This window comes from Cajanus cajan, chromosome 4 (assembly GCF_000230855.2).
Source record: "Cajanus cajan strain Asha chromosome 4, NIPB_CcT2T_4, whole genome shotgun sequence".
Classification (NCBI taxonomy): domain Eukaryota; kingdom Viridiplantae; phylum Streptophyta; class Magnoliopsida; order Fabales; family Fabaceae; genus Cajanus; species Cajanus cajan.
In genome coordinates, this window is record NC_138520.1 from 72,575,952 (window position 1) to 72,599,519 (window position 23,568).

At 34.0% G+C, this 23,568-nt stretch overlaps 3 protein-coding genes across 5 annotated transcripts; 2 read left to right on the forward strand and 1 right to left on the reverse strand.

Annotated features, from left to right (window-relative positions):
- Positions 1 to 1,433: 1,433 nt before the first annotated feature.
- On the reverse strand, positions 1,434 to 5,988 carry LOC109803083 (DNA-directed RNA polymerase). 3 transcript variants are annotated; one of them, XM_020364550.3, is made up of 7 exons: positions 5,819 to 5,988; positions 5,594 to 5,745; positions 5,391 to 5,500; positions 4,856 to 4,941; positions 4,019 to 4,123; positions 3,755 to 3,935; positions 1,434 to 1,869 (listed from the first exon to the last, which is right to left on the reverse strand). In XM_020364550.3, the coding sequence occupies exons 1-6, from the start codon at positions 5,926 to 5,928 to the stop codon at positions 3,800 to 3,802; spliced, it is 699 nt and encodes a 232-aa protein (XP_020220139.1). In that variant the 5' UTR covers positions 5,929 to 5,988; the 3' UTR covers positions 1,434 to 1,869; positions 3,755 to 3,799. The 3 variants fall into 3 exon arrangements, with proteins under 3 accessions (XP_020220139.1, XP_082929131.1, XP_020220141.1); XM_083073005.1 differs by lacking the exon at positions 1,434 to 1,869 and adding an exon at positions 1,914 to 2,288; XM_020364552.3 differs by lacking the exon at positions 1,434 to 1,869 and adding an exon at positions 2,295 to 3,535.
- A 965-nt stretch (positions 5,989 to 6,953) lies between these two features.
- On the forward strand, positions 6,954 to 13,159 carry ATSPO22 (Tetratricopeptide repeat (TPR)-like superfamily protein). The gene is made up of 5 exons (XM_020364454.3): positions 6,954 to 8,961; positions 10,740 to 10,929; positions 11,020 to 11,052; positions 11,301 to 11,918; positions 12,094 to 13,159. The coding sequence occupies exons 1-5, from the start codon at positions 7,619 to 7,621 to the stop codon at positions 12,715 to 12,717; spliced, it is 2,808 nt and encodes a 935-aa protein (XP_020220043.1). The 5' UTR covers positions 6,954 to 7,618; the 3' UTR covers positions 12,718 to 13,159.
- A 144-nt stretch (positions 13,160 to 13,303) lies between these two features.
- On the forward strand, positions 13,304 to 17,889 carry LOC109803080 (Rhodanese/Cell cycle control phosphatase superfamily protein). Its single transcript, XM_020364547.3, has 4 exons — positions 13,304 to 13,946; positions 14,931 to 15,033; positions 15,370 to 15,615; positions 17,648 to 17,889. The coding sequence occupies exons 1-4, from the start codon at positions 13,345 to 13,347 to the stop codon at positions 17,696 to 17,698; spliced, it is 1,002 nt and encodes a 333-aa protein (XP_020220136.1). The 5' UTR covers positions 13,304 to 13,344; the 3' UTR covers positions 17,699 to 17,889.
- Positions 17,890 to 23,568: the final 5,679 nt, after the last annotated feature.

Here is a 23,568-nt window from a genome sequence, read left to right on the forward strand (position 1 = left end):
TCCCATTATTTCACCTCATAGTATGAGTTGTAGTCACAAACTCAAAATCAATTGACTATTCCAACAACTAATGAGAAAACCGTAAACGAGTCCTTTGGTTGGTTTTCACCTAAACCGTGAAAATGTCATGGGTTTAGAAACGCCCAATGTTGAATGAAAGCTGGAATTGTCCTTCTAAAATTGCATGGTACGAGAAATTTAAAATTGCATTCTCGGCTTAATTGATTAACTAGCTATTAATCAATTTTAGAGACGAGTGTTTCTTTCTAAAATTTAATTCAGATGTCAATTATTAATGCAGAAACACATTTTAACCATAAAACCAACCTCCTTATATTGTAGTTAAAAAAATGCATAATTGCCTGGTGATTTTCATTGGAATTCAATAAAGAACAAAATTCAAGGATACGTAATACTACACTACTTTACATTTAAAATTATGTAACAACCTTTCCAAGAATATAATATTGATTCCCCAACTGTATATGGAATCAGTTGTATAATATTCCGTGTGTTTGGTTCAGATTTTCAACGTGATAAACGTTAGAATGAAAACTTTCAGTTATAGTTTTTTACATTTTATACGTGATTTTTATTTTGAATTACATTTTTGAACGTGTAAATGATAAATATCTCTTTCTTTTTTCGTTGGTAAGAGAACACATTTTCGCAGTTATAAAGTTGGTTTCCAAGTGCAACCGAAGAGTTCAGACGGAGACTATTGATCGACTATCTTTCCTACAGCTGAGACTTGTAATAGATAAAACTTAGCTTCATAGTTCTTCCCCAGTTATTCGGATAAATGCCGCTCAAAAGCAAAAGCTCACTGAAATAATTGCGCTTAGTATATTTTAAAATTTCATTTAAAACGGCATGAGGGGGGAAAAGTGGAAATTAGAAAATTGCAAGATAATAGCTTTAAGGGGAAGACATTGTGGACTGAAAAGAAAGAAAAGAAAAACAAGCATTGGATGAGGAAGCGGGGCCTAGACTTTTTCCTTAAAGCATATATCTTTTAGCCTTAGTTTAAAATACTTATCGAAACGGGTTGTTGAAAATGAATAGCATAAATCAGGGGTCCCCCCCCCCCCCCCCACCTCCCCATTAGGCACGACTTTTACGCGTGAGCGCTTATAATTCGTAAATTTAAAAATCAAAATGACTACCTAGTTACCTCTTTACATCACACTCTGATTACGACCTTTTTTTGCCATCCCAACTTGGACAAGTTCCTCAAACACAATGATTGAAAAGCCACATTTGCAATTATATTCCCCGTGGAACTAGTTGTGCAGACCAAAACAAATTTGTGACTTCATATGCTCCACACCATTTCTTTCAATGTCATTAGATTTAAGGAGAGAAACGTTATTAACATTTAGCTGGTCAAATTGTCACAAAAAATAATAGCATTGTAGCATAACAGACGAAAATTTGAAGATCATTTTAGTATATAACATAAAATGTGATCAAAACTAGAGAAACAAGCAACCTTCTCATACTCAGTAATCCACCATTTTCTAATTATGAGACTCAATGATATACATGGATAGGTCTCACTTCCTAAAGAATTCAAGCCCTAACTAATAGAATAAAGACTGCAAACATGCAATTCCTAAACTGAAAATGCACTAGCCTTTGTATCCCCCGCTCCCCTCCAAAAAAAAAACACCTTGTAAGGCTACTCAATCATACAGTAAAAGTACAAGGTTCCATAAATTATCATCAATAAGATTCTGAAAGAATTGTGATTTAACTGAAACAAGTGCACTTATGTCCAAGGTAACTTCGAGAATCCTTTCAGAATTCAAAATGCTGAAGCATCCCTCGGTAATGAAGACATGCCGATTTGTTTTCCTGATGAAAGTCCTTCATAAATATCAAACATACTTGACATCAGATGACAAACTCAATTTATGCATCCATAAATTTAGCTATTATGCAATGCCATTCGTCTGATTAGCCATTATAGACTTCTCCAGAAAGTACATACTAAATAATGTTACACAAATATTATAGATGCTGGAAATCTAAATTCAGTTAGATGTATGAAAAAAAAAATTGAATTTGTATAAATATACAATTGTAACAATTCTAGAAGCCTCATTCCCGTCCCGAGCTATGATTCAGATGCAGCCAAGATTAATACAAAAAATAGTGTGCACATGAGGCTCCACCAATAAATGTTTCAATGGATCAATGTGAATGGGACAAGACATCAGTGTTCTTCAATGAACCAATTAAAGAGGTGCTATTATGCTAAGGGCTGCACCGCTGCACACAACATCCTATTGTGGTATTAAGCTCTATGTTGAACATTAAACTAAACGATATTCAATTTTACAACATTAAGTCAAACATATACAGAAAAACATACTTTACATTTCCAATAAAATGACAACCGACCTTTTATAGGCCTCAAGACAACAAAAATAGAAAACATACTACACTATCTATAACACTAGCACTATATAATCATTGCGTCCTCTCTTTATCTAAAACACTTGGAAGTAAGATATTGTATCAATTCTGTTTTAAGATAATTTTCCATGCTTATTTAAGACATTCAATAAATTTTTACTTTCCCTTCCCTTCACTCTTTACTACAATTTCGATGGATACGAAATGTGTCATCCATGCAACAAGCCTTCACATAAAAGGTTTTTAGATAGGACAGTTATGCAGGTTTTAGTGAAATTTCTACTTAAGTCAATACAAAGTGGCACACTAAAGAATACAGCTAATTCTGCAGCTTTTGTGCAATTTCAGGTGGAGTCAAATTATCTTCCTTACAAGTCAAAGGTATAAATCCCTGTTCTATGGTTTCCATATAAATGACACAATGAAACTACAATAAGGGTACGAGTGAAAACACTCAATCTTTTAAATACTCTAATTATTTTGATGGATTTTGTAGACTATATATCTTTACTCAATCTGCTTTTTTATTTTATTTTATTTTTAAGTATTTAAGCACTGTGATATATAATTGCAAAACATGAAGTGGCTATTGCAGCAATGTGGAGGCGTTTGGTAGAAAGAATTTTTTCATGCCCAAGAATCATAAATCTTGGGAATAATGATTCCCAGGAATGATTAATTCTGTTTGGGTTGGTCACAAATGCTTTTGAGAATGTTTATAAACATTACTTGAGAATCAATTTCTTTTACTACATTATCGAAGAAAATTAATACAATGTAATATTTTTACCACAGTAAAAAATTCTTTTTAATTCGAGAATGTTAGATTCCCACCTATCCATGGGAATAATTTGATAGGATACTTGTATAAAAAACATTCCCAAGAAACCATGTTTCCTAGAAATGTTAATTTTTAAATAATAAACCAAATGTCAGAAACTAACATTTCCAACTTCAGATTCCTATGAAAGTAAAAATATTCCACACTCCAAAAGTCCCCCAAGAGTTCGGTTTTGTATTTCAGATATATTTCCTGGCTTGTTTGGTGATTTTCTAGGGGGTTTCTATTCCATATATGCAGAGAATGGGCAGCCTTCCATAGGAAATGAGAATCCTACAGTGTGATGTGTCAAAGTGAGTATATTGGAATCAGGCATTTGTTTAACAACTTGAACATAAACATAACTCCTTTCCTTATGTGTTGAAATATTATGTAAACAAAAAATAACATTGTCAAAAACTTAATGCAGAAACAGCATTAACTTACAGGACATAATCAATCCTGAAATTTTTAGGCACTTAATATATAATCAACTAAAAATAGAAAATTTACCTGTGAAGATAAAGTGCACTATAAAATAAGATTCCGATGCTACACTCAAGATTCCTCCTGGTGTTTTAGCTTCTTCGAATTTTTTCTTTTTTGGACAATGTCCAAGGATGACAGTTCCCCATTCACAGCATGTTGCTGTAGCATTATTTGTTCTCCCTCACTTTTTCTTTTCTTTTCACTCCTGTAAGTTTTTTAAGACAGCTAAGCATGAATTATAAACTTTCAAAAGTATTATTTTGAATCTACAAATTATATGAGAATAACCTGTCATTATGGGAAACAACTTCCAAGTTCTTATCCAACCAATAAATGCTGCCTGTGTGTTCGGGAATCAGAGATCCATAAACATGAAGTATTTCTTCGTCAAAGCTGCAAAGATACATAATCAAAATTTAGTCATTAGATGAGATATTAAACTCATAAATTTTACAAGTTTACATCCAGGGTCATTGTAAGAAAAAATATTTGTTTAATAAAAATAAGCAATTTTCTTCTTTTTTGATGTGTTTGTGTAAGCTGTTTATTAATAATAATAAAAAAAGATTTCTACTTTTTTTAAGAAGCAACTCCTATTACTTTTTTTTTTATTTTTAATAATCACCTCTTTTTTCATAATTTTAAACAAACTGGCCTAATGTATCTTTTGGCCAGTGTGGAGCTGTGATACAGTTACAGTTTGAAAATTTATGCAACAAGTCACCAAAAATAACATCTCTCATCCATTCATAACATCAGAATCTTATGACATTTCTAGGCTACTGTCAAGAGAACAAACAACAATTTCTTAAGTGTATGATAAATTTATATACAGGTCATGCACGCCACTTTGAGAATGTGATGTATTGTATATCTTAAAACTTGAAATCGTGGATTATATTCCCATTAGCCTGAGGTTCACGCTTTGGAAACATGCATGCAACTTGCAAAACCATGCATTCCATTACACGCAACCAAGAAAATTCTTGTGCCAAGTTTTAGTGAACTATTCACTTTGTTCTCAAAATTCAAGCTTATGAATCTGATTCTTCTTTTCAGGTTCAAGGGAGAAGCTAGAATTCAAACATAATTAGTCTTGATTGAAGCAAATCAACAGTATGTCACCTCTTGACTAAAAACCGTATCACGGTTCCGACCTTTATCACATGCCGCTTGTTAGTCCTGCTCGCGTACACCTCTTGCCCTCGTTTCTACAAAGACGAATCACACAAACCATATCAGCACCAATAATTAATCGCTAAAACAAACAGGGGTAACTAATCATTAATCATTAATTAATTAATCAGAAAAACTAATTAACTAATCACTAAACCGAGTAGCAACCAACAACCAAATCACTTTAAAGCAAGGAACTCACCGTTTTGCACACGAACTCTTCCCTAATGCCTTTACTGTTAATCGCTAAACAAATAGACTAATTAATTAATCAGCATCACTAATTAACTAATCGCTAGCACCACTAATCGCTAAACCGAGTAGTAACCGACAACCAAATCACATTACTGCGAGGAACTCACCGTTTTGCACACGAACTCTTCCCTAAAGTCTCTCGCTAATTACTAACACAAATAGGACTAATTAACTAATCGTTAAACTGAACAGCAACCAACGACCAAATCACATTACAGAGAGAACTCACCGTTTTGCACAGGAACTCTTCCCTGATGTCTTTCTCGGCTATAATCGCGGATGAGAAGCCAAGCACAACAAGGTGAATGGACTCCTGCGTAAGCTTAACCACCTTCCCTTCTGAAAGCAACAAAACAAACACGGAACCCTAATAATGAACACAGGCGTGGATTTTCGCGATAAAGAAAGAGGCACTGGAGAAGAGAAGCGTACCTAAGAGCGTGTCCGGCTTGGGAGAAAAGAGCAACAGGTTAACCTTGAGTTTGACGCCGATGTAAGGGTTGATGCCGGGGAGGATCTTGGCGCAGGGGTCGAGCGAGTTGACATCGTAGGCCAAAACGACGCCGTCGAAGATCTCGTTGTACCTGGAAGGAAGAAGAGCGAGGTTAGGAACGACGATGAGGTGAGAGGTTTTCATTGCGATTGGGAGAAGCGTACGTGAAAAGCAAGGAGCTGAGTTCGCGGAGAACGGCTCGGGAGACTTGATTGCTTTTGGAAGGATGAATGTATACTTTTAAGTTGGCTTTTGCGACCTTCAACCCCTCCATTCGCCCAGAGACTCAGGTCAGGGAAGATGAAACGGTGGTGAAATACTTCAATTAGGTCTTCTCCCTTCAAATTTCTTATATATAGCTCTCTGTGCAAGTACCAAACTACCCTCTACCCTCTACCCTCTACCCTCTACCCTCTACCCTCGCTTGCTTTCACTTTAGAGGATCAACTGAAACTGAACCAGAAAGCGGGAATGTCAAAATAGCCACATAATTATTATATTAATAAAATAAATATATAGATACATAATTTGTACCATCACGATTAAATTTTACATTCAATCAAAGGGGGAGCCAGAAATTTATCTACAGAGGGGTTAAGATTTTTTTAACACTTATATATATAAATATTTTAATATAATAAATAGTTTATTATTTATTTATTTATTTTTATCTCTTTATATGACAGTATATATTAATCTTATATTTATTTATTTTTTTAAATATAAATTAACATAATAATTTTTATTTATAAACTTATAATATATTTTTTTTATAAATTTTAGGACGGTCAAAAAAAATTTTAAAAAGTAATTTTGATTAATTTAAAATAAGTCTCCCTCCTTAATATATATTTAAGAAAATCACAAAAGATTATTACAAAACTTCTCATTTATTTTTATTTTTTTTCCTCTGGTTTTCTATTCTATATTTAACTTTTAACTCAAATAAAAATTTGCATTAATTCCAAGAAAAATATTTGATTTGGGAAAAAAATGTCTTAGAAAAAAAATAATAATATGTACATTACATCAAACATTTATTTATGCAACATCAGAAAAATCAATTGCATGGAGTATTGTTATAGCATACACTGATACACATATTGTTAACACCAATTTTACCTGTATAACGTATAAATTTTAAGCAAACAATGATTCATGTGAATTGGTCTCCTAAGAGCAACATTAGGAAATATTAAAACTGATCCACAGTAATATTGAATTATTTTTACAAATGGACATTGATCAATTTTACGATCAAACAAACATTAATTCATTTATGAGAATTAATACATGCAACATTATTATGATCATGATTTTTGTTGAAGAAATGGTGGATATGCAAGGAAATTTATTGCTTAATCCAATTATCCTTCTATTCACGAGATATGATCACTGTGTAAACTAACCAATACTAATTTATCATATAATCGGACTTTATTATAAAAACTATACACAACTTATTACTAAGTATATGTTCTATTATGTGCATCAAAAGGTTTTTCTCTCGATCCAAATCCAAAATATAAATAAATTAAGCATTGTATTAATTTTCTAAGCAAGTGAAAATTTTAAAATTCCAGCATGGAGTTTGCTATAACTCACCAAAATGAAATTATGCAACCATGCTTAAAAACTAAAAACTGAAATTTTTATAATTATTTATGAAAAAGTTAACCATGCTTATGTAGTTAATCACATTACTCTTACATCAAAGCATTGCGTAAAATTTAATATAATTGATTGATTATCATCACATTACTTTTTTTTAAAAAAATAAATTTGCTTTGTTCTGTTTTCACAAATAGAATAATGAAAAACACAATTTAAAAGTATGAAAATAAAAGTTTTCCTCTCAAGCGAAATTTCAAAATGAAAGGTAAATTGTACACGCTGGAAAAAAGAAAGAAAACACCCAAAGGAGAAAACTAACAACCAGCCTTTCAAAATTTCCCGCCAAAAAAATGAGAATTGCAGAGATTTCCTCGCCGGAGCTCCGGCAACTCCACCGTGACACAGAGACTAACAACCATAGCCTTTCCCAACTCGAAGCAATTGTCAAGCAACTCGAAACCCGCACCGCCAACATACCCCCGCCGGAGTCTGCCGCCTCCGATCTCCGGCAATGCCTCACTCAGCTGAGTCAACTCGCTCCGTTTCCGAACTCATCGAAACTCCACATCTGGAAGCTCAGCTACCGCCTCTGGAACGCCTGCGTCGACATCTCAAACACCACCGCCATCCGCTCCTCCTCCTCCTCCGCCGCCGTCACCGCCGCCGATAGAAACCACGCGGAACTCCGGCACATCGCCGCCGACCTCCTATCAATCGCCGGCGACGTCGCCGGCGTCCCCTCTCCGGCAATTAAATCGGCGTCGTTCTACCACAAGACCGGCCTGATATGGCACAACCTCGGAAAATTCGATCTCGCCGCGAAATGCTTCGAGCGCGCCACAGATCTGGTCTCGAAGCTCGAAATCAATTCAATCACCGACGCCGGAGAGAGAAAACTGTTGCTGGATCTGAACCTCGCTCGGTCCCGAACCGCGTGGGAGGTTCGGGACCCGAACCTGGCGGTGGCGCTTCTGAACCGAAGCAAGAGCTTCCTCTTCGGCTCGTGCGAGCATCACGCGGAGCTCGCGAAGCAGTTCATGGCGTTCGGCAAACGCGCGTTGTCGAAGATCAGCGAGGACGCCCATCGCGATTCGAACGAAGCGCTTAAGCTGATGAACGAGGCGCTAGAGAGCTGCGAGAAAGGATTCGGTGTGGCGCGGACACGGGAAGAGAAGGTGGAGATCCGCGCGTTGAGGTGGAAGTCGCTGAGGTTCATCGCGGCAATTCATTTGCAGAAGGAGGAGTTCGAGAGTGTGATTAAGTGTGTGAAGGTTCTGAGGGATTGCGCTGAGGGCGGTGACGAGCATCCGAGTCTTTCGGTGTTGGCGATGAAGGCTTGGTTAGGGTTGGGGAGGCACGGGGAGGCGGAGAGGGAGCTCAGGGGGATGGTGATTGATAGAGGGATTCCGGAGGGGGTTTGGGTGTCCGCGGTGGAGGCGTATTTTGCGGCGGCAGGGACGGCAGGGGCGGAGACGGCCAAGGGAGTGTTCTTGGGGCTGTTGGGAAGGTGCCATGTTAGTGCTGGCGCGGCGGTGAGGGTGGCGCACCGGGTGGTTGGGGGTGTCGGGGAAGGAGGGAGAGTGAGGGCTAAGGTGGTTGCTGAGCTGGTATCTGATGAGAGGGTGGTGGCCCTCTTTGCAGGACAGGAAGCTGCTAAGGATAGGGTGGCAATGCATGCTATTCTGTGGAATTGGTAAGATTTCTTCAACCATTTCGATGTTTGTTATGCTAGCTTAGCTGGTACTGGTATATAGCTAATACATTTGCATACTATGGTTTGTGAACTATGCAGAATGACATTTTGGGTTTGTGTCTTAGATTTGGTATCTTTCTGTTCTGCTATCTAAAACGTTTTCACAAGAAAATATATAATAAATGTGATTGAATGGCTTAAAGTTATTGTTGGTCACTTGGTTGTCTAATTCCCAACCAGGTGATATCAAGATTTTAAATTGTGATCGTGATCGTGATTGTGATTTTTTTTTTTTAATTTTTTATGTTGTGAGAGATTGTGGATAAATCTGTTGATGTGGCAGCAATTGGGACTTCAAGAACTTTGATGCTACGGCTAAAATTATAGTGCTGAGCCATTTTTTAAAACCTTGGATGAGAGATAGCTTTCGTGGTTGAAGAAAAGATTAGGCCTAATGAAAGGACTAGTCCTTTGTGAAGTGGTGAATTAGGATTTGACTTTTTGTTGGAAGATGTTCACATTTAGTACTTGATAACTCGCATGACTGGCTTGCTAAGCCAAAAAGAGCACAAGCAGCTTGGTATTCATTACTTTAATTCTTAGACGTGATGATACATGCCTAGATTATTATTGATTTTGCATGCAAGATCGTGAACCAGCTTCCTTATGATTCAAAAGAAATTTAATCCATGCAAGAAAAATATTTTGCTGAAAGGGAGACTCCCCGTTGCCTTTTCTGTTTCATTGAACAATTAGTTATCCCATAGCTTCAGAAATTTGTTCTGATTAATGTCTATTGTCAAGTCACGAAAGATAAAATTCAAACGTTCGTAGTAGGTACCAGGTAACTATTAAGTCATTCTTTACCGCTTTCTCCCTGAATCCTAGCTCTACTGCAAAAGGTAAGCCTTAAAATTGCAGCACCGCCAAACATTCTAGAATTAGGTAAGAGATCAACTATACGTAGGCACAATGTTTATGTGCTACACGTTATACTGCAACAATAAACCTGCCCTGTTTGTCAAATGAGTATGGACAACTCCCTTAGAGGCTAAGCTCTGTTATTTTCAAGATTCACTGACAGTTAATAAATTAACATGAAGCAGTATCATTATTCTCGAAGCTTTAATCACATTTTATGGCTATCTTTATTTGGGAATTAGAATGGGAGCATTTGTAGTGGAGTCAGGATAAGTGTTGTCAGAGCCTTGAATAATCTCTAGTGTATTTCAGGAGTTACATTTTATTTATTGAAGCGCGTTTCTCTTGGTTTCTGTTCTAGTTTTCCACTGATGGAGTTGACAATTGATTCTTAGTTATGTCCTGTGATTGACTCATTTTCTCACCGAACATGACAGAGAAGAGATGAGCTTCTAAAAGTTTTCACTGGAACAAAATTAAAAGGAAATTGAAACCTTTTATATCTCTCTTCACACATTCAGGCTTGATATATAATAAATATATATACATGCTTGGTTTGCCTGCTACTGTAACCATCTTGCACCCGCTGGGAAGTGTGTTTTATACACTATTCGACAATTCAATTTCGTTTTGTTGACATGTGTTTAATTGAAAGTTGGAACTTATTTACGTGATATTTCGATTTAGAACATCTGAAAGGTTTGACAAATGTCAGAACGTCGAATGACTTTCTTACAAATATTGAAGGGTTTTCCGTTTAACTGATTCATATTTGCATTCAATAACATTTTGCAACACGTAGGAATTTTCCTCTCCAAATAAACTTACTAGTCTCAATATTTTTATGTGATTTTCAGCGGTGCTGATAACTTTCAATCAAAAGATTACGAGACCAGTGCGGAACTCTTTGAAAAATCAATGCTATATATTTCATATGATGCAGAGAACAGAATACTTCGAGCCAAGGGCTACAGAGTTTTGTGTCTCTGCCACCTTGGTCTCCTGCAGCTGGATCGCGCTCAAGAATACATCAACGAGGCTGAAAAGGTTTTGTTGTTGATTTTTTTTTTTTTTGAGTTCGTTGCATTAAATTTCAGTCAAAAATGAAATATTAACCATGTTTTTTCTTCTCTGCAGCTTGAGCCTAACATTGTCTGTGCTTTTCTTAAGGTACCATCTCCTCACTCTCTCTCTCTCACTCTTGTTGGTGCTTTTAAATCCATATGTATACATAATAAAGCAACATACAAATTTATAATGCTATTCTATGTAGACTCATATATTTGATTTCGTATGTAATGCTCAAAGCTGGTTACAACTTAGATGTTAGAATTAAGCTCAGTGCATCTCATTAGAATCACGTTTGTAACTGGAATGACATGAGAATTTACGTTGACATTTCATTTGCTTTAACTCAGTTCAAAATTTATCTCCAAAAGAATGACCACCAAGGTGCTATTAATCAAATTGAAGCGATGACAACTTGCCTTGACTTTCAACCAGATTTTCTCTCACTTTCAGCACATGAAGCTGTTGCTTGCCATGCTCTACCTGTTGCTGTTGCTTCTCTATCAAGTATGCTAAACTTCTATACTTCAGGAAAGTCTATGCCCACAGCAGAAGTAACAGTTATGCGCACCTTGCTGACGGTCCTCTCTCAAGAACCGGGTAATGAAAAGCCAGTCCTCAAATTCTTAATACATGCCCATACACGAGCATCGGAGATGGGTCCTGATTGCTTCTTTGGAAAAGAGGAGGTTGGAAGACGGGAACGGAATTGGTTTGCTGTGACTTCATGGAACTTTGGTACAAAAACAGGTCAGGATAAGAACTATGAATTATCAGCTGAGTTCTTAAGACTGGCATCAGATTTTTATGCTCTAGTTGAGGGGTCTGATAATGAGAACAATGTCATGGTTTGTAAATCGTTAGTTCTTTCGGTATCATCAATGATAGCTTTAGAATTTCAAAGGAAGACTTCTATGTCAGAAGCTGAAGTCAAGCAAGCTCTACACTTGCTAGATAGAGCAGGACAGGTATGAAAACGTTACGGACTTCATTTTGCTTGATGCATTAGTCTTTTACTCTTTTAGATTGACATGATGCATAAAACAGGATGTTTCTTTCTATAAAAAATAATTCCTTTTTGGGTTATATTTTAATTTTGAATTCTGTTGAATATTTTCTTGCTCCCTTCTTGTGTGGATGCAGATGCTAAAATCAATTTTGGCCAGGAAATCTGCTAACGGTGACCAAATAAATACCATCGAGCCAGAACTGTTTTTCATACACACTTTCTGTGCTTGTGATATACAAGGCAGGCTGAATGATATGGGATCGCAACTTCTCCATGTGAGAAATTTTGCCAGTTCAAAGGCTTGCAAACCCCACCACCTCCTTCAAATAGGTCTCTCTGCCTCACAGGGTCCCCGGTTGAATCACGAAGTAGCCTCCTTCGCTTTAAATGAATGTCTCTCATCTTTCCTTTCATCACCAGTTCCAGATTACCAAAATGTTGCTATTGTGATGCGCAAACTCATATCCATTACTAGCGTTTACAAGGGTGATGCAGATGATGATCTTGTGTATAGCATGTACAAACAAGCCTATAGGATAATGGTTGGTTTGAAGGAAGAAGAGTATCCAATTGAAGAAGGAAAGTGGCTTGCCATGACTGCATGGAACCGAGCAGCAGTGCCAGTGAGGCTGGGTCAGATTGAAGCAGGGAAGAAATGGATGACTGTCGGCTTAGACATTGCAAAACATGTTCCAGGCATGGAAGCTTACAAAGCCTGCATGGAAGAAGTCCTTGGCAATTTTAAGAAAGAACCTTGATATGCATGAATCTCAAATCCGGTTTCTAAATGTTCAAAATCCATACATGTACAGAAAAGAAGTTCAGAAAAGTGTAGATTGTAGGTAACATCTGGAGTTGAATTTTGCATTGGTAATGATTCTGTAAGGTTTATAAGAGCAGGTTTTAACCACATCTATCGTATTTGGGGTTTTCTTTTTCGCGTTTTCCATAGTATTGAATGTAGATGTGTGTATATGTAAATGTATACGTATAAGCGGACTCCACCACCCAATGACCCAACATTTTTTTTTATACACATGACAAGCAGATCTGATGGTTGAATAATAACTTAATAAGAATTGATGGCCTCTGCTTTTTACAAAGTTGTTGGTTTTGTTTTTGTTTTTGTTTTTATGTGATAATAATAATATAAACTAATATTTTTATATACCTTTATTGTATTAATAATTAACAAAGAAATATGTACACGTTACCCAGTATCCAAATTAGTTATATTAGTATCCATGTTGAACATTCGCATAATATTTATTTTATATATTTGTTATTTAAAATTGTACTACATATATAAATTAATTTATATAAGATAAGGAGCATATATCAATGTTGCTAACCCCTTCCTCTATCATTTTTCAGGTGTGTGCAACATGAATTCCCTGTCTCTTCTCCTCTCTCCTTATCCACTCTCCACCAAAACCCCCAAACCCCCCACCTTCAAACCCTTCTCCCATTTCACAAACTCTGCAATTCCACCTTCTCCTCAACCCTCTCTTTCCTCCTTCCAAACACGTTCTCTCAACCCCTTATCAAAATCTCTCTTCTCATTCGCCACGCTCCACCTCCTCACTCCACTTCCGTGCCTCGCTGACGTGGCCTCCGACGCCGGAAAAATCAGCTTGGAGTCGGTTCTGGTTTCCATCGACAACTTCTTCAACCGCTACCCGTTTTTCGTTGCCGGCTGCACCTTTATTTGGCTGGTGGTTATCCCTCTGACGGAGCAGTATTTCAAAAAATGCAAGTTCGTATCGGCGATCGACGCGTTCCGGAGGCTCCGCGATGACCCCAGCTCGCAGCTGTTGGACATAAGGGACGGGAAGAACGTGAGGTTTCTGAGGTCGCCGAATTTGAAATTGTTTGAGAAGGAAGTGGCGCAGGTTGAGTTCACTGAAGGGAATGAAGATGAGTTTGTGAAGAAGGTTTTGGGGAGATTCTCGGACGCGCCGAACACTGCTGTCTGTGTTTTGGACAGGTAAATAAAGTAGTGAGAGAGAATTGAATTGTGTTAAGATGAGCTCTTTCTTTCCAACACTTTCTATTTCTAGCACTTCCTATTATCTGAAATATATTAAACATTGCAAATTCGGTAAAGTTGAAATTTATTGAAAATCACAAATTTAGTGGACATGAGAAACTTATTTAATGAGAATTGAGACCCCAACAAAATTTGTTATTTCTAATAATTTATAGTCAATACTAGAGAGAAGGTTAGAGAGTGTTAGGAGGATCGTTGCTAGCATAATAGCATTCCTCATTACCAAAAGGCCCAAGTTAAAGCAATGTAGTATCTATGAAATTGGATTCTGAATGGTGTGTGATTGAAGTGGAAAAAGGAAACTAGATGAAAACAAGAATGATTTATGGACAACTAGTGCTCGTAAGTCATACACCTAGAAAAAGAGAGGAAAGAGGTCCGGATTATCTCAATTGAAATTTAGCATGAGAGTGTAAATTGAATTCATCTTGTCCTTCTTGATTTTTAGAGATGATTTTATAGTATTTTTATAAAAGAAATCAAATAATTTCAATGGTTAAGATCTTGTCTAGTGAATATGTTACTGGAGAGGATCTTAAGCCGGGAAAAGAGTGGGAAATGTGGATGTGATAAGGTAATATTATGTGACAAAAAAAGAGATAAAGATAAATTTAGAGTGTTAATGATGTGTTTGCACTGTAGCACGTGTCCATGTATCATTATTGAGATGAAAATTCTGATTCATGGAAAAGTAAAAGTAAAAAGAAAAAAAGAGGCCAAGTATTTGTGTTTTTAAGTTTAGAACAAAAGTGGAAAAGGTGTCTGATCATTTATATTATATTCTGGATGGTTTATAGTATGACTCTGACTAAGATCAAAGGAGTCACATTGTTAATGAGACTAATATCATTTCTTTAACCATATATATACTATACTTGTCAGCAAAAAGCCTCACTTGTTTCTCTTTTGAGTGTAAGGTAGTTTTGACGGTAATTCCATGAAAGTTGCTGAGTTACTATTCAAAAATGGTTTCAAAGAGGCCTATGCAATCAAAGGTGGGGTTAGAGGCCAGCAAGGTTGGATGGTATGACCATTCTCTTCTCTTTTACTTGTTGTTTGTTTAGCATAGAATGCATAGCGAACATCTCTTAACATTCTACACTCTTTTTTTTTTTTTTCACCTTAGAAAAACCATGTAAATTGGATGTAAGTTAGCATTCTTTGTTCTCTCTATCAAAACTCCTATGAAGCTATAAAAGGTTCTTACTTTTTAGAGTATATATATATTTAAGCAAGGGATTCAAAAATCAAATTTTGGTAATTCAGTTTTGCACTTCAACTTGATGCCAACAAAGGAATGTATGTATCTGGTTTCAGGATATCATTTCAAAGTAAGGTAATAGATTCTTCATGATTGCAGGCTATACAAGACTCCTTTTTGCCCCCTTCTGTGCATATGAAGAAAAGGATAAAAGCTTCAAAACAACTCAATACAAATGAAAATGGAGCCATCCAGCAAAATGATAGTAATAATAAGAGTTCCTTATCCCGAGATATCTCTCCTGTTGGAAACCAAACAACAGACAATGGTCAAGTGAAAAGCTCTGCAGAGTCCATTCCAGAAGTGAAAACTGGTTCTGTAGCATCCTTGTCTCCTTATCCCAATGTATGTTATCCTCAACTCTCTCAGATTGTGTGTCTTCATGTTCTAAGTTCTAACAGTTAAAATAGGAACTATTAGTTAGTTAAATAGGATTTGTATTCAGCATCTCTTAGCTAGTATTCTATTCCCAAATTCTATCGTTTACGGTGCTGTCGTTTATCTTCTACTGTATGAATCTTGCAACTGGTGTTTTATGTCCATGGTTTTGTAACTTTAGTTATACTGTTTAACATGATAACCGATCATTGGAAAACACAGTTGAGGTATGATAACATTTGTTATACTCTCAAGAAATAGTTTGACTATCGAAATATCAATCATGTAGGAAAGCGATGCAATCCCAAAACTTTTACTCTTGAGTACTAAAGTTTTTTGAAGGCCTCTCATGTTTTCTTTACTGCGTTTTGTGTGGAGTGGATATGTCTTGAGTTGCATGCAGCACGTAAAAAGCTCATTGAAAGCACCAGTGAGGAGTGTAGATTGCATGGATTTTAGTCTTGTGAGAAGAGAGAGAGTGACCTTTATACTAAATCCACACTAATCTTTTATGACCCATGGGAAGAACAACATGCATGCCTAAGGGGGGCAAATATATCAAACTAGTAAAGTTTCCATTCTGTGGTTGGTTATGTGATCGAGAACTCTTAAAGATTTTGGGAATATAAAAAATAAAAACAAAACAGACTGAAATGAATAACCTAAAAACCACAGAATTGGAGTTGCTCCAGGGGCCTAGAGGCTAATTGAATAGTGAATTCCCTCCTTTCAGGGATCAAAAAAATATTCCAGGAGATAATTCTCTGGGTGGGCCTTTTCTTGCTCCAGTGGATTTCAAGCATGATTTTAGCACCTGATTGATAGGAATAGAGTAAGGGCCTATTTAGATAAACTTTTTTATAATCACTTCAAAGAGAAGAAAATAAAAAAAATGAAATAAGTTCTTATTTTTTTATCAGTATGAAATAAGTTTCTTCAAAAGCTAAAATTAGCTCATCTATAAATTAATTTATAGACATTCTCTCATACTAGTGTTTGCTAAATGTTAATTTTTAACTTATGGAGAAGCTACTTTTAACTTATAGAAAAATTTATTTTTAGAGAATTTTACCCAAACAGGCCTCTTATTAACCTTTTCTTATTACCATTTAAATGTATCCAAAAAAAGATAAAGTTGATCCTGCACCATTTATGCTATTACTCATTGGCACTGACTGCAACCTTTACTTATTATTTGAGGTCATAATTCAATTTCGGAGTACCCTACCCAACCGTCTAAATTCTGTGTAGTTTAACCACAGGAATAGAAGAGTTCAAAGCTAGATTTGTGCATAAAATAGCTGCACCCATGGATCCTCATGAGTGCGATATGATAGTTTGAAAAAGGACATTGTACTCCTGATGGTTTGATATCAAATAGCAAACTTGGTTGGATATAAAAAGAAAAAGGAAGGAATCATATACGTGCTATTGATTTGTTTCTTTAGTTTTCTTTCTATTCTGATGCAAATTCACGACAACCTGAAAGCATCAGAAGTTTAGGACTTGCTAGATTTGTAGTTAACAGTTTTGCAGTATTATTAAATAATGCAAAAGCATACGTTTGGATTAAAGTCAATCTTGATAGCTATTGTATCTCAAGCAATCATATGCATCAAACTTTTTGTATCTCAATTGGCGTCTTTATGTAAATTTAAGAATGAACTGGATGTAGTTGACTTCGGATGGAGGTGTCCACTGAAATATAGATTGGTTCCGATAATAGAGATTCCAACTTTGTCAGTACATTTGTGTTCTCTCTTATATATGCCCTATATATTAAAATGGAAGATGATTATAAACATCCTTATAAATTTGATTAATTATATTTTTAAGATTTAAGATATTTACTTGCATGATTTTAAAACATGAAACAGCCATAGTGAACATCTATTTGTGAAGTGTGCATACTACTGCTTTCTTACATTTTGTATTTTAGAATCCCGTTGTCTGATAAAATGAGAATTCTCGTTTGTTTTTTTGTCTTTCTTCTTTGCAGTACCCGGATTTGAAGCCACCATCATCTCCAACTCCATCAAAACCACAATAGTGATGTTGGTTAGACCGTACCCAACTGACATTTGTTTGGCAGAAATACAATTTGGTGGCTGTCAAATAGTTTATTTCTAATTTTACCATTATTCTTTTTCTACTTTATGTTGAAATTTGAGTGTAAAGCACGTAATCCTTGTACACTGTACAAACAGAATCAATCCAGATGTTTAGTATTTGCACCCTAAATTTTTTAGCAACAATGAGAAGTGAATTAGTAGAGCACTAGTACCTGATATGTCTAAGGACTTAAGGAGTTCGGCAAAAAGAATGTAAAAAAAAAATGAAGGTAATTATTAAAGCCATTAAATGTTGCAACTTCCTCGCGACATAATAGAAGATGGTGGGGGCATTCAAAATAAGTATATCCTAATATACCGGTAGGAAAAAACGAACACCTTACTTTCCTGAAAAATAGAAAAAATGATAATTTTTTATGACAATTTTTATTGTTTTAATATTAATGACAGTTCTTTTTAATAATTATTAGGGACAAAATAGGTGTAAAAATTGGGGATAAGATAATCCCTTTTATTATTAGTATAGAATAGATATATAAAACAATTTATGGGGTTAATTAGTTAGTTACATTGCCCCCCTCCCCCCTCAATTGATATAACTTTAGTATTTTTTTCTTTCTCAATTGCAAATTTGCATCTCTATTTTTAATGTGTTTATATTAATTATAATCATGAACAATAAAATATTAAATCAAATTTAATCTAGTTTATAACTTTTTAAAATAATTAAGAATTTAGAAACGATGCATTTCTACTAGGGTGGTGAAGGACGAAAAAGCAGTTAGCCCAAATGAGCAGTAATATGAGTTGGTTGATCTGGAATGTCAGCTTCAGAGGACTATGATTTAGAATGTTAGCTTGAAGGGTTCTAATCCATAATGTGAGCAGAGATGTTACTCTATGACTAATATGTTCTCATACATAATATTGATTGTATAAAAAGCATTGCAACGCTCAATGTAATAAGTTCTCATGTAAGAGAGTTTGAATTGGAGAAGTGTGTACTTTGAGTATGTGAGTTGTCTTTTTATACAATTATTATTCCTCCATGTCCTTGTCTTTATAGGACGAGGCACTTTTCAATAGTGGGAGCACGAAACGATCTATGAATTGTCATTTTTTCTTTCTTTCTATCCTTGGTAGTTGTATTAAGGCTTCTATAAAAGAATGATTTTTATTGGGTTTTACATTACCGGTGGAGGGTGGTAAAACAAGATTGAGGTAGGGTTACGGCTACCCCAAAACGAAATAAACTATAATCATCATATTTTTTTATTTATTTAATGGCCTTATCATTATTTTAAAAATACACTGTACATGAGTCTCAAAAAATAATTAAGAGAATAGTCCTTTGCCAAAAGATGTTTGTAGATAACGTTTTTATGACTTCTTTTACATTCCACTCCAAATAAAATACTCTCCTACTTTTACTTTTTTTTTAATAAATATTACTAATCATTATAATTTTTTAATTATTAGTTAAATTTAATATATTAATTTATATATAGCGCTAGTGCACTTCCTCAAAAAAGAAAAAATGGTTAACTCCACCCTGCTTCACACAAGACTAGCCAAATCCATAATTTATTTATCTTGAAGGTTACATTATTATAAACTCAAGTGACCCGTAAATTCAAGTTCATTACCAAATTTTTACTTTCCTAAGAAAAAGGAGGAAATATGATTTACTTAAGAATATAAAAGTCCTTATTTTAAGGAAAAGGGATAAATAAGAAACACTATTATTAAAATAAAATAAAAAAACAGAAAACTCTTCTAACTAGGGGTAAATGAGAGCATATTTGGGAAAACTTTTGAATCACCATGAAATCTCAATTTCCAAAACACAAAATCAAGAAGCAAGAATTTGTAACTTCTAAATGAGCGTAGATTTAGAAAGTATATAATCTCAATCTAAATATACACCGAGTCATTAGTAGAAATTTGTTTTAACTTAGTCAATAATTTTGAATTTAAATAAATATATGTATTGATATTAAATATTTGAATAAAAAAACTTTACTTATCAACTTTTTATTTTGTAATTTTATCGACTAGAAAATGATTGTTTCTCATGCATGATACATGTAACTTTTTTTTTATATTTATACTAATAATAAAAAAAATTCATTTGATGCCTATTTTTATCTTTTACATTTTATTTTTAATAATTGTAAATAACTTGTAATGATTGTATAAATTATTAGAATAAATTTATTAATTTATTATTTTGATTAAGTACCTTTTTTTCCGTAACATAAATAAAAGTGTTTGACCGTGGGGTTAATTTTGGTTGAACAGTTTCCCTTTCCCCGGACTTTAAGGAGTTTTGTATCGTTTGGGTTTCTTTCTTTGTCTTTTGTCAAACTAAAAAGCACTCCCATTTATTCTTTTCAAGGACTTAATACTTTTTTAATTAATGCGTGGCTCAAAGTAAAACCCAAAGTCTATTTTTCGATAAATGGGATTCTCAAATTACAATTTCAGACACAATCAAACATTGAATTTCCTAACATTGAATCTCTAGGGCGTAGACTGAGTAGCCTAGAAAGGTGTTCTTACTCACAAAACATAACATTTCATTTATGTTAATCATCTTTGTTTTTTAAAATGAAGAACACGTTAAAAGAACCAAGAATTTTAGGTGCCTTGGGTACCATACACATCCTAGCCACGGTGAAGCATGCATATATCTAAACACAAATTTTCAAATTTTCAATAATGGAAATCATAGTTGACAAAAGGATTCATTTCAAACACAAATTACGAGTGGAGAACTATAAATAATTATAGACGTTGTTTCATTTTAAATTATTTACTACTTGTGTTTCATTTTGTTTAACATTCTAAGACGAGGAGTATATTAAAAAAAATTCTCAATGGCTTTCATAAAGTTTAAAATATTTATTTTTTTTAATTATCGTGTAAAACTTAAATGTCAAATAAAATGAGATGAAAGAAATATCACTTAAGATAATACAAATATTTTAAGAAAATCATTACTATCTTTATCTTTAGGGATTTTGTAAGAAATAAATAAATAATCTATAAAAGCTAATAAAATAGTTATATTAGCTAATTTTAATTAAGAGTAAAATATGTTTTAGGTTTACCTAAAATTTTTCAAGTTTAGTTTTAATTTCTAAAAAAGGTTTGTTCTATTTTGATCATTCAATTTAGAAATACACCATTTTTTTATCGTCAAAATGGTTGGTATATCGTTTTTATTATTGTTTTTAAGTGTTATCTAAACTTTTAAGTTTAGTTATAAAATTTTGAAAAACTAAAAAGGTGACAACATTCTAGATTAATTTAAACGAGAACCATAGTAGAAAACTAGAATTTTAAAAAATTGAAAAAAAAATGTTCACATACTATATCAATTACTAAGGGATTTGTACTTTCTAGATTAGTTACTTTCATAATCAATGTAGATAATATTTTTTAGATTACTTCTTTATTAATTGATCTAAAATGTGTTGAAGTCATTGAAATAGAAAATACAAGATATATTATTTATCAAAGAATTACATCAAGATAAATATAAGCAAATGATAAATTGAATTAACAAAGATCAAAATAAGCAAGAATAAAAGTTTAGAGAAGTTAGAGTTGAAGCATGTTAAGTAGTATCTTTAAAGAGAAAATACTTTGGTAGGTTAATTTATAATATGTTCCTCTCTCAACATATATATAACTACTTGTCAAATCAATTGTGTGTAGTGAAGGATTTTCGAACTAAAAAACATCACTCCAAAAATAATTTTTAATAATAAGAGAAATATAATTTAAGAGTATTATAAGTTGTACTGTTGTAGTCTTCATAGTGTAGTGTGTTGTGTTTTGTTGTTCAGTATGCACTCATGCACCCATATATATAACGAACAAAAGTCAACATAAACTATAATAAGGATGGATTATGTAACGACCTATCATGACTACTATACTTAACAAAATCAACTATTAATATTGAAAAATAACTACAACTACCTATGATTAATATATAAACAGTTATTGAAAGACATAATAATAATAATAATAATAATATACATATACATATACATACATGCACAAGGGTTTGCATCATCAACTAAAAAAACTATACAAATATATATGTATATACAGTAATCTAAAAGAAACTGTAATATGTAATCTTAGGTTATTGGTCAAGCAACTCCATAACATTTATACAAAAGTAGCAATAAGCTACCCGATCAACAACAAGAATTTTCAAAGTAAATTGCGGTCAAAGCCACACACCTTACGCTTAACGTCATTGAGGTAGGAAACTCTCTATTTTTCCCACCTCCGACATCACAAACTTGTGTCCGACGTGGAAGGGGTAGGAAACCTTTGGGTCCTCATACTTGACATGGCAAAAACCTATGCTTAATCTCATTCCGAGCAGAAACAAGTCTCTCTCCTCACCCTCATTATCACTCCCTTAATGTCCAATACCAATTTAGGTAGAGTTAATTCTCTCACCTCACATCCGACGCCATTCAAATCATGTCTAGCATGACAAAGTCAGAGAATTTTCTCTCTCCTTACACCTAGTGCGAGCAATACATAAACTCCTTGATTTAAGTCACACCCTAGCACGATGATGAGTTCTACACTTAACAAACCACAAATTTGGCTTAATCCACCTGAAAACTAAGAAATCCCAAGCATGCAATGCAATATATCATACATATGCATCATCCACAACTTACTATACACCAACATAGCAATATGCAACAACAACTAGGATCAATCACCAAAATTTACCCTCATGAACTCAAAACACCAAAGTCCAACAAACAACAATCTCCACCCAAGAGTCGTCCATACAAAAGCTCTTACCAAAGATTCATTGAATTCAAGGTACATATAATTCATCAATCTATCAAAGATTTGAGTTATAACTTCCTTAACCTCAACTCCAAGCTAGAAGAAAGTAAGATGATTTCAAGGTAACACAAAAGCTCTTACCAACTACTATTATCTCTCAGTTCTCAACCCAAACACCTTGAGTCAACAACTAACTGCTAGGATAAAAACTCTAAAACTTTCGAGAAGCTAAAAGAAAAGGAAACTTTATAAATTAGAGTTCCCCTTTCTAAGCTCATCTCTCTAAGTTTTTTGAGAAAGAGTTTATGAAACCCAATTCTTAAAAGAAATCTTATATATGTACTCTTATTCTCAAGATCAAATTGAACCTTTGTCGATAAAAATCCTTTAAAATTCCTAAGGATTTCACAAGAGTTCCTTAATTTCTAGAGTTCCTTAACTTCTAGAGTTCCTTAACTTCTAGAGTCTCTCAACATCTTACTTCAAAACAATTCAACACGTAATTATTGTTAAAAGATAATAATTAAACAAAAACTTATAGTGTTACAATATATACTAAATGATTTTTTTAGTGCCTTTTCTGATAATGAGGCCCTACATGGTCGGGTAGTATGTACTTAGGATAACAACTAGTTTATTAAATAGTTTTAAAATTTAAATATATTTCTAATCCTACAAAATGAGTGAATTTAATTTATTTTTTTCTTATATTTTTATTTTCATGTTTTAAATATAAAATTATCGTTTTCAAATCTATTATTATATAATATTTATTAATTACTTATGCATTTAACTAAAAATTATATAACCATTTCAAGTGACATCCACGTGATATAATTTTTTTTCTTCTAAATTTCTTAAACAATGTTATTTATCTATTATAAAAAATTGTCAACGACAAAAAGTAGTTATCACATATACTAGAGAAATAAAAATAATTAAATCAAAGTGGAAGTAAACAATTAACTATGAGGTGATTATTTAATAAAAATCAAAGACAAATATCTCATTAAAA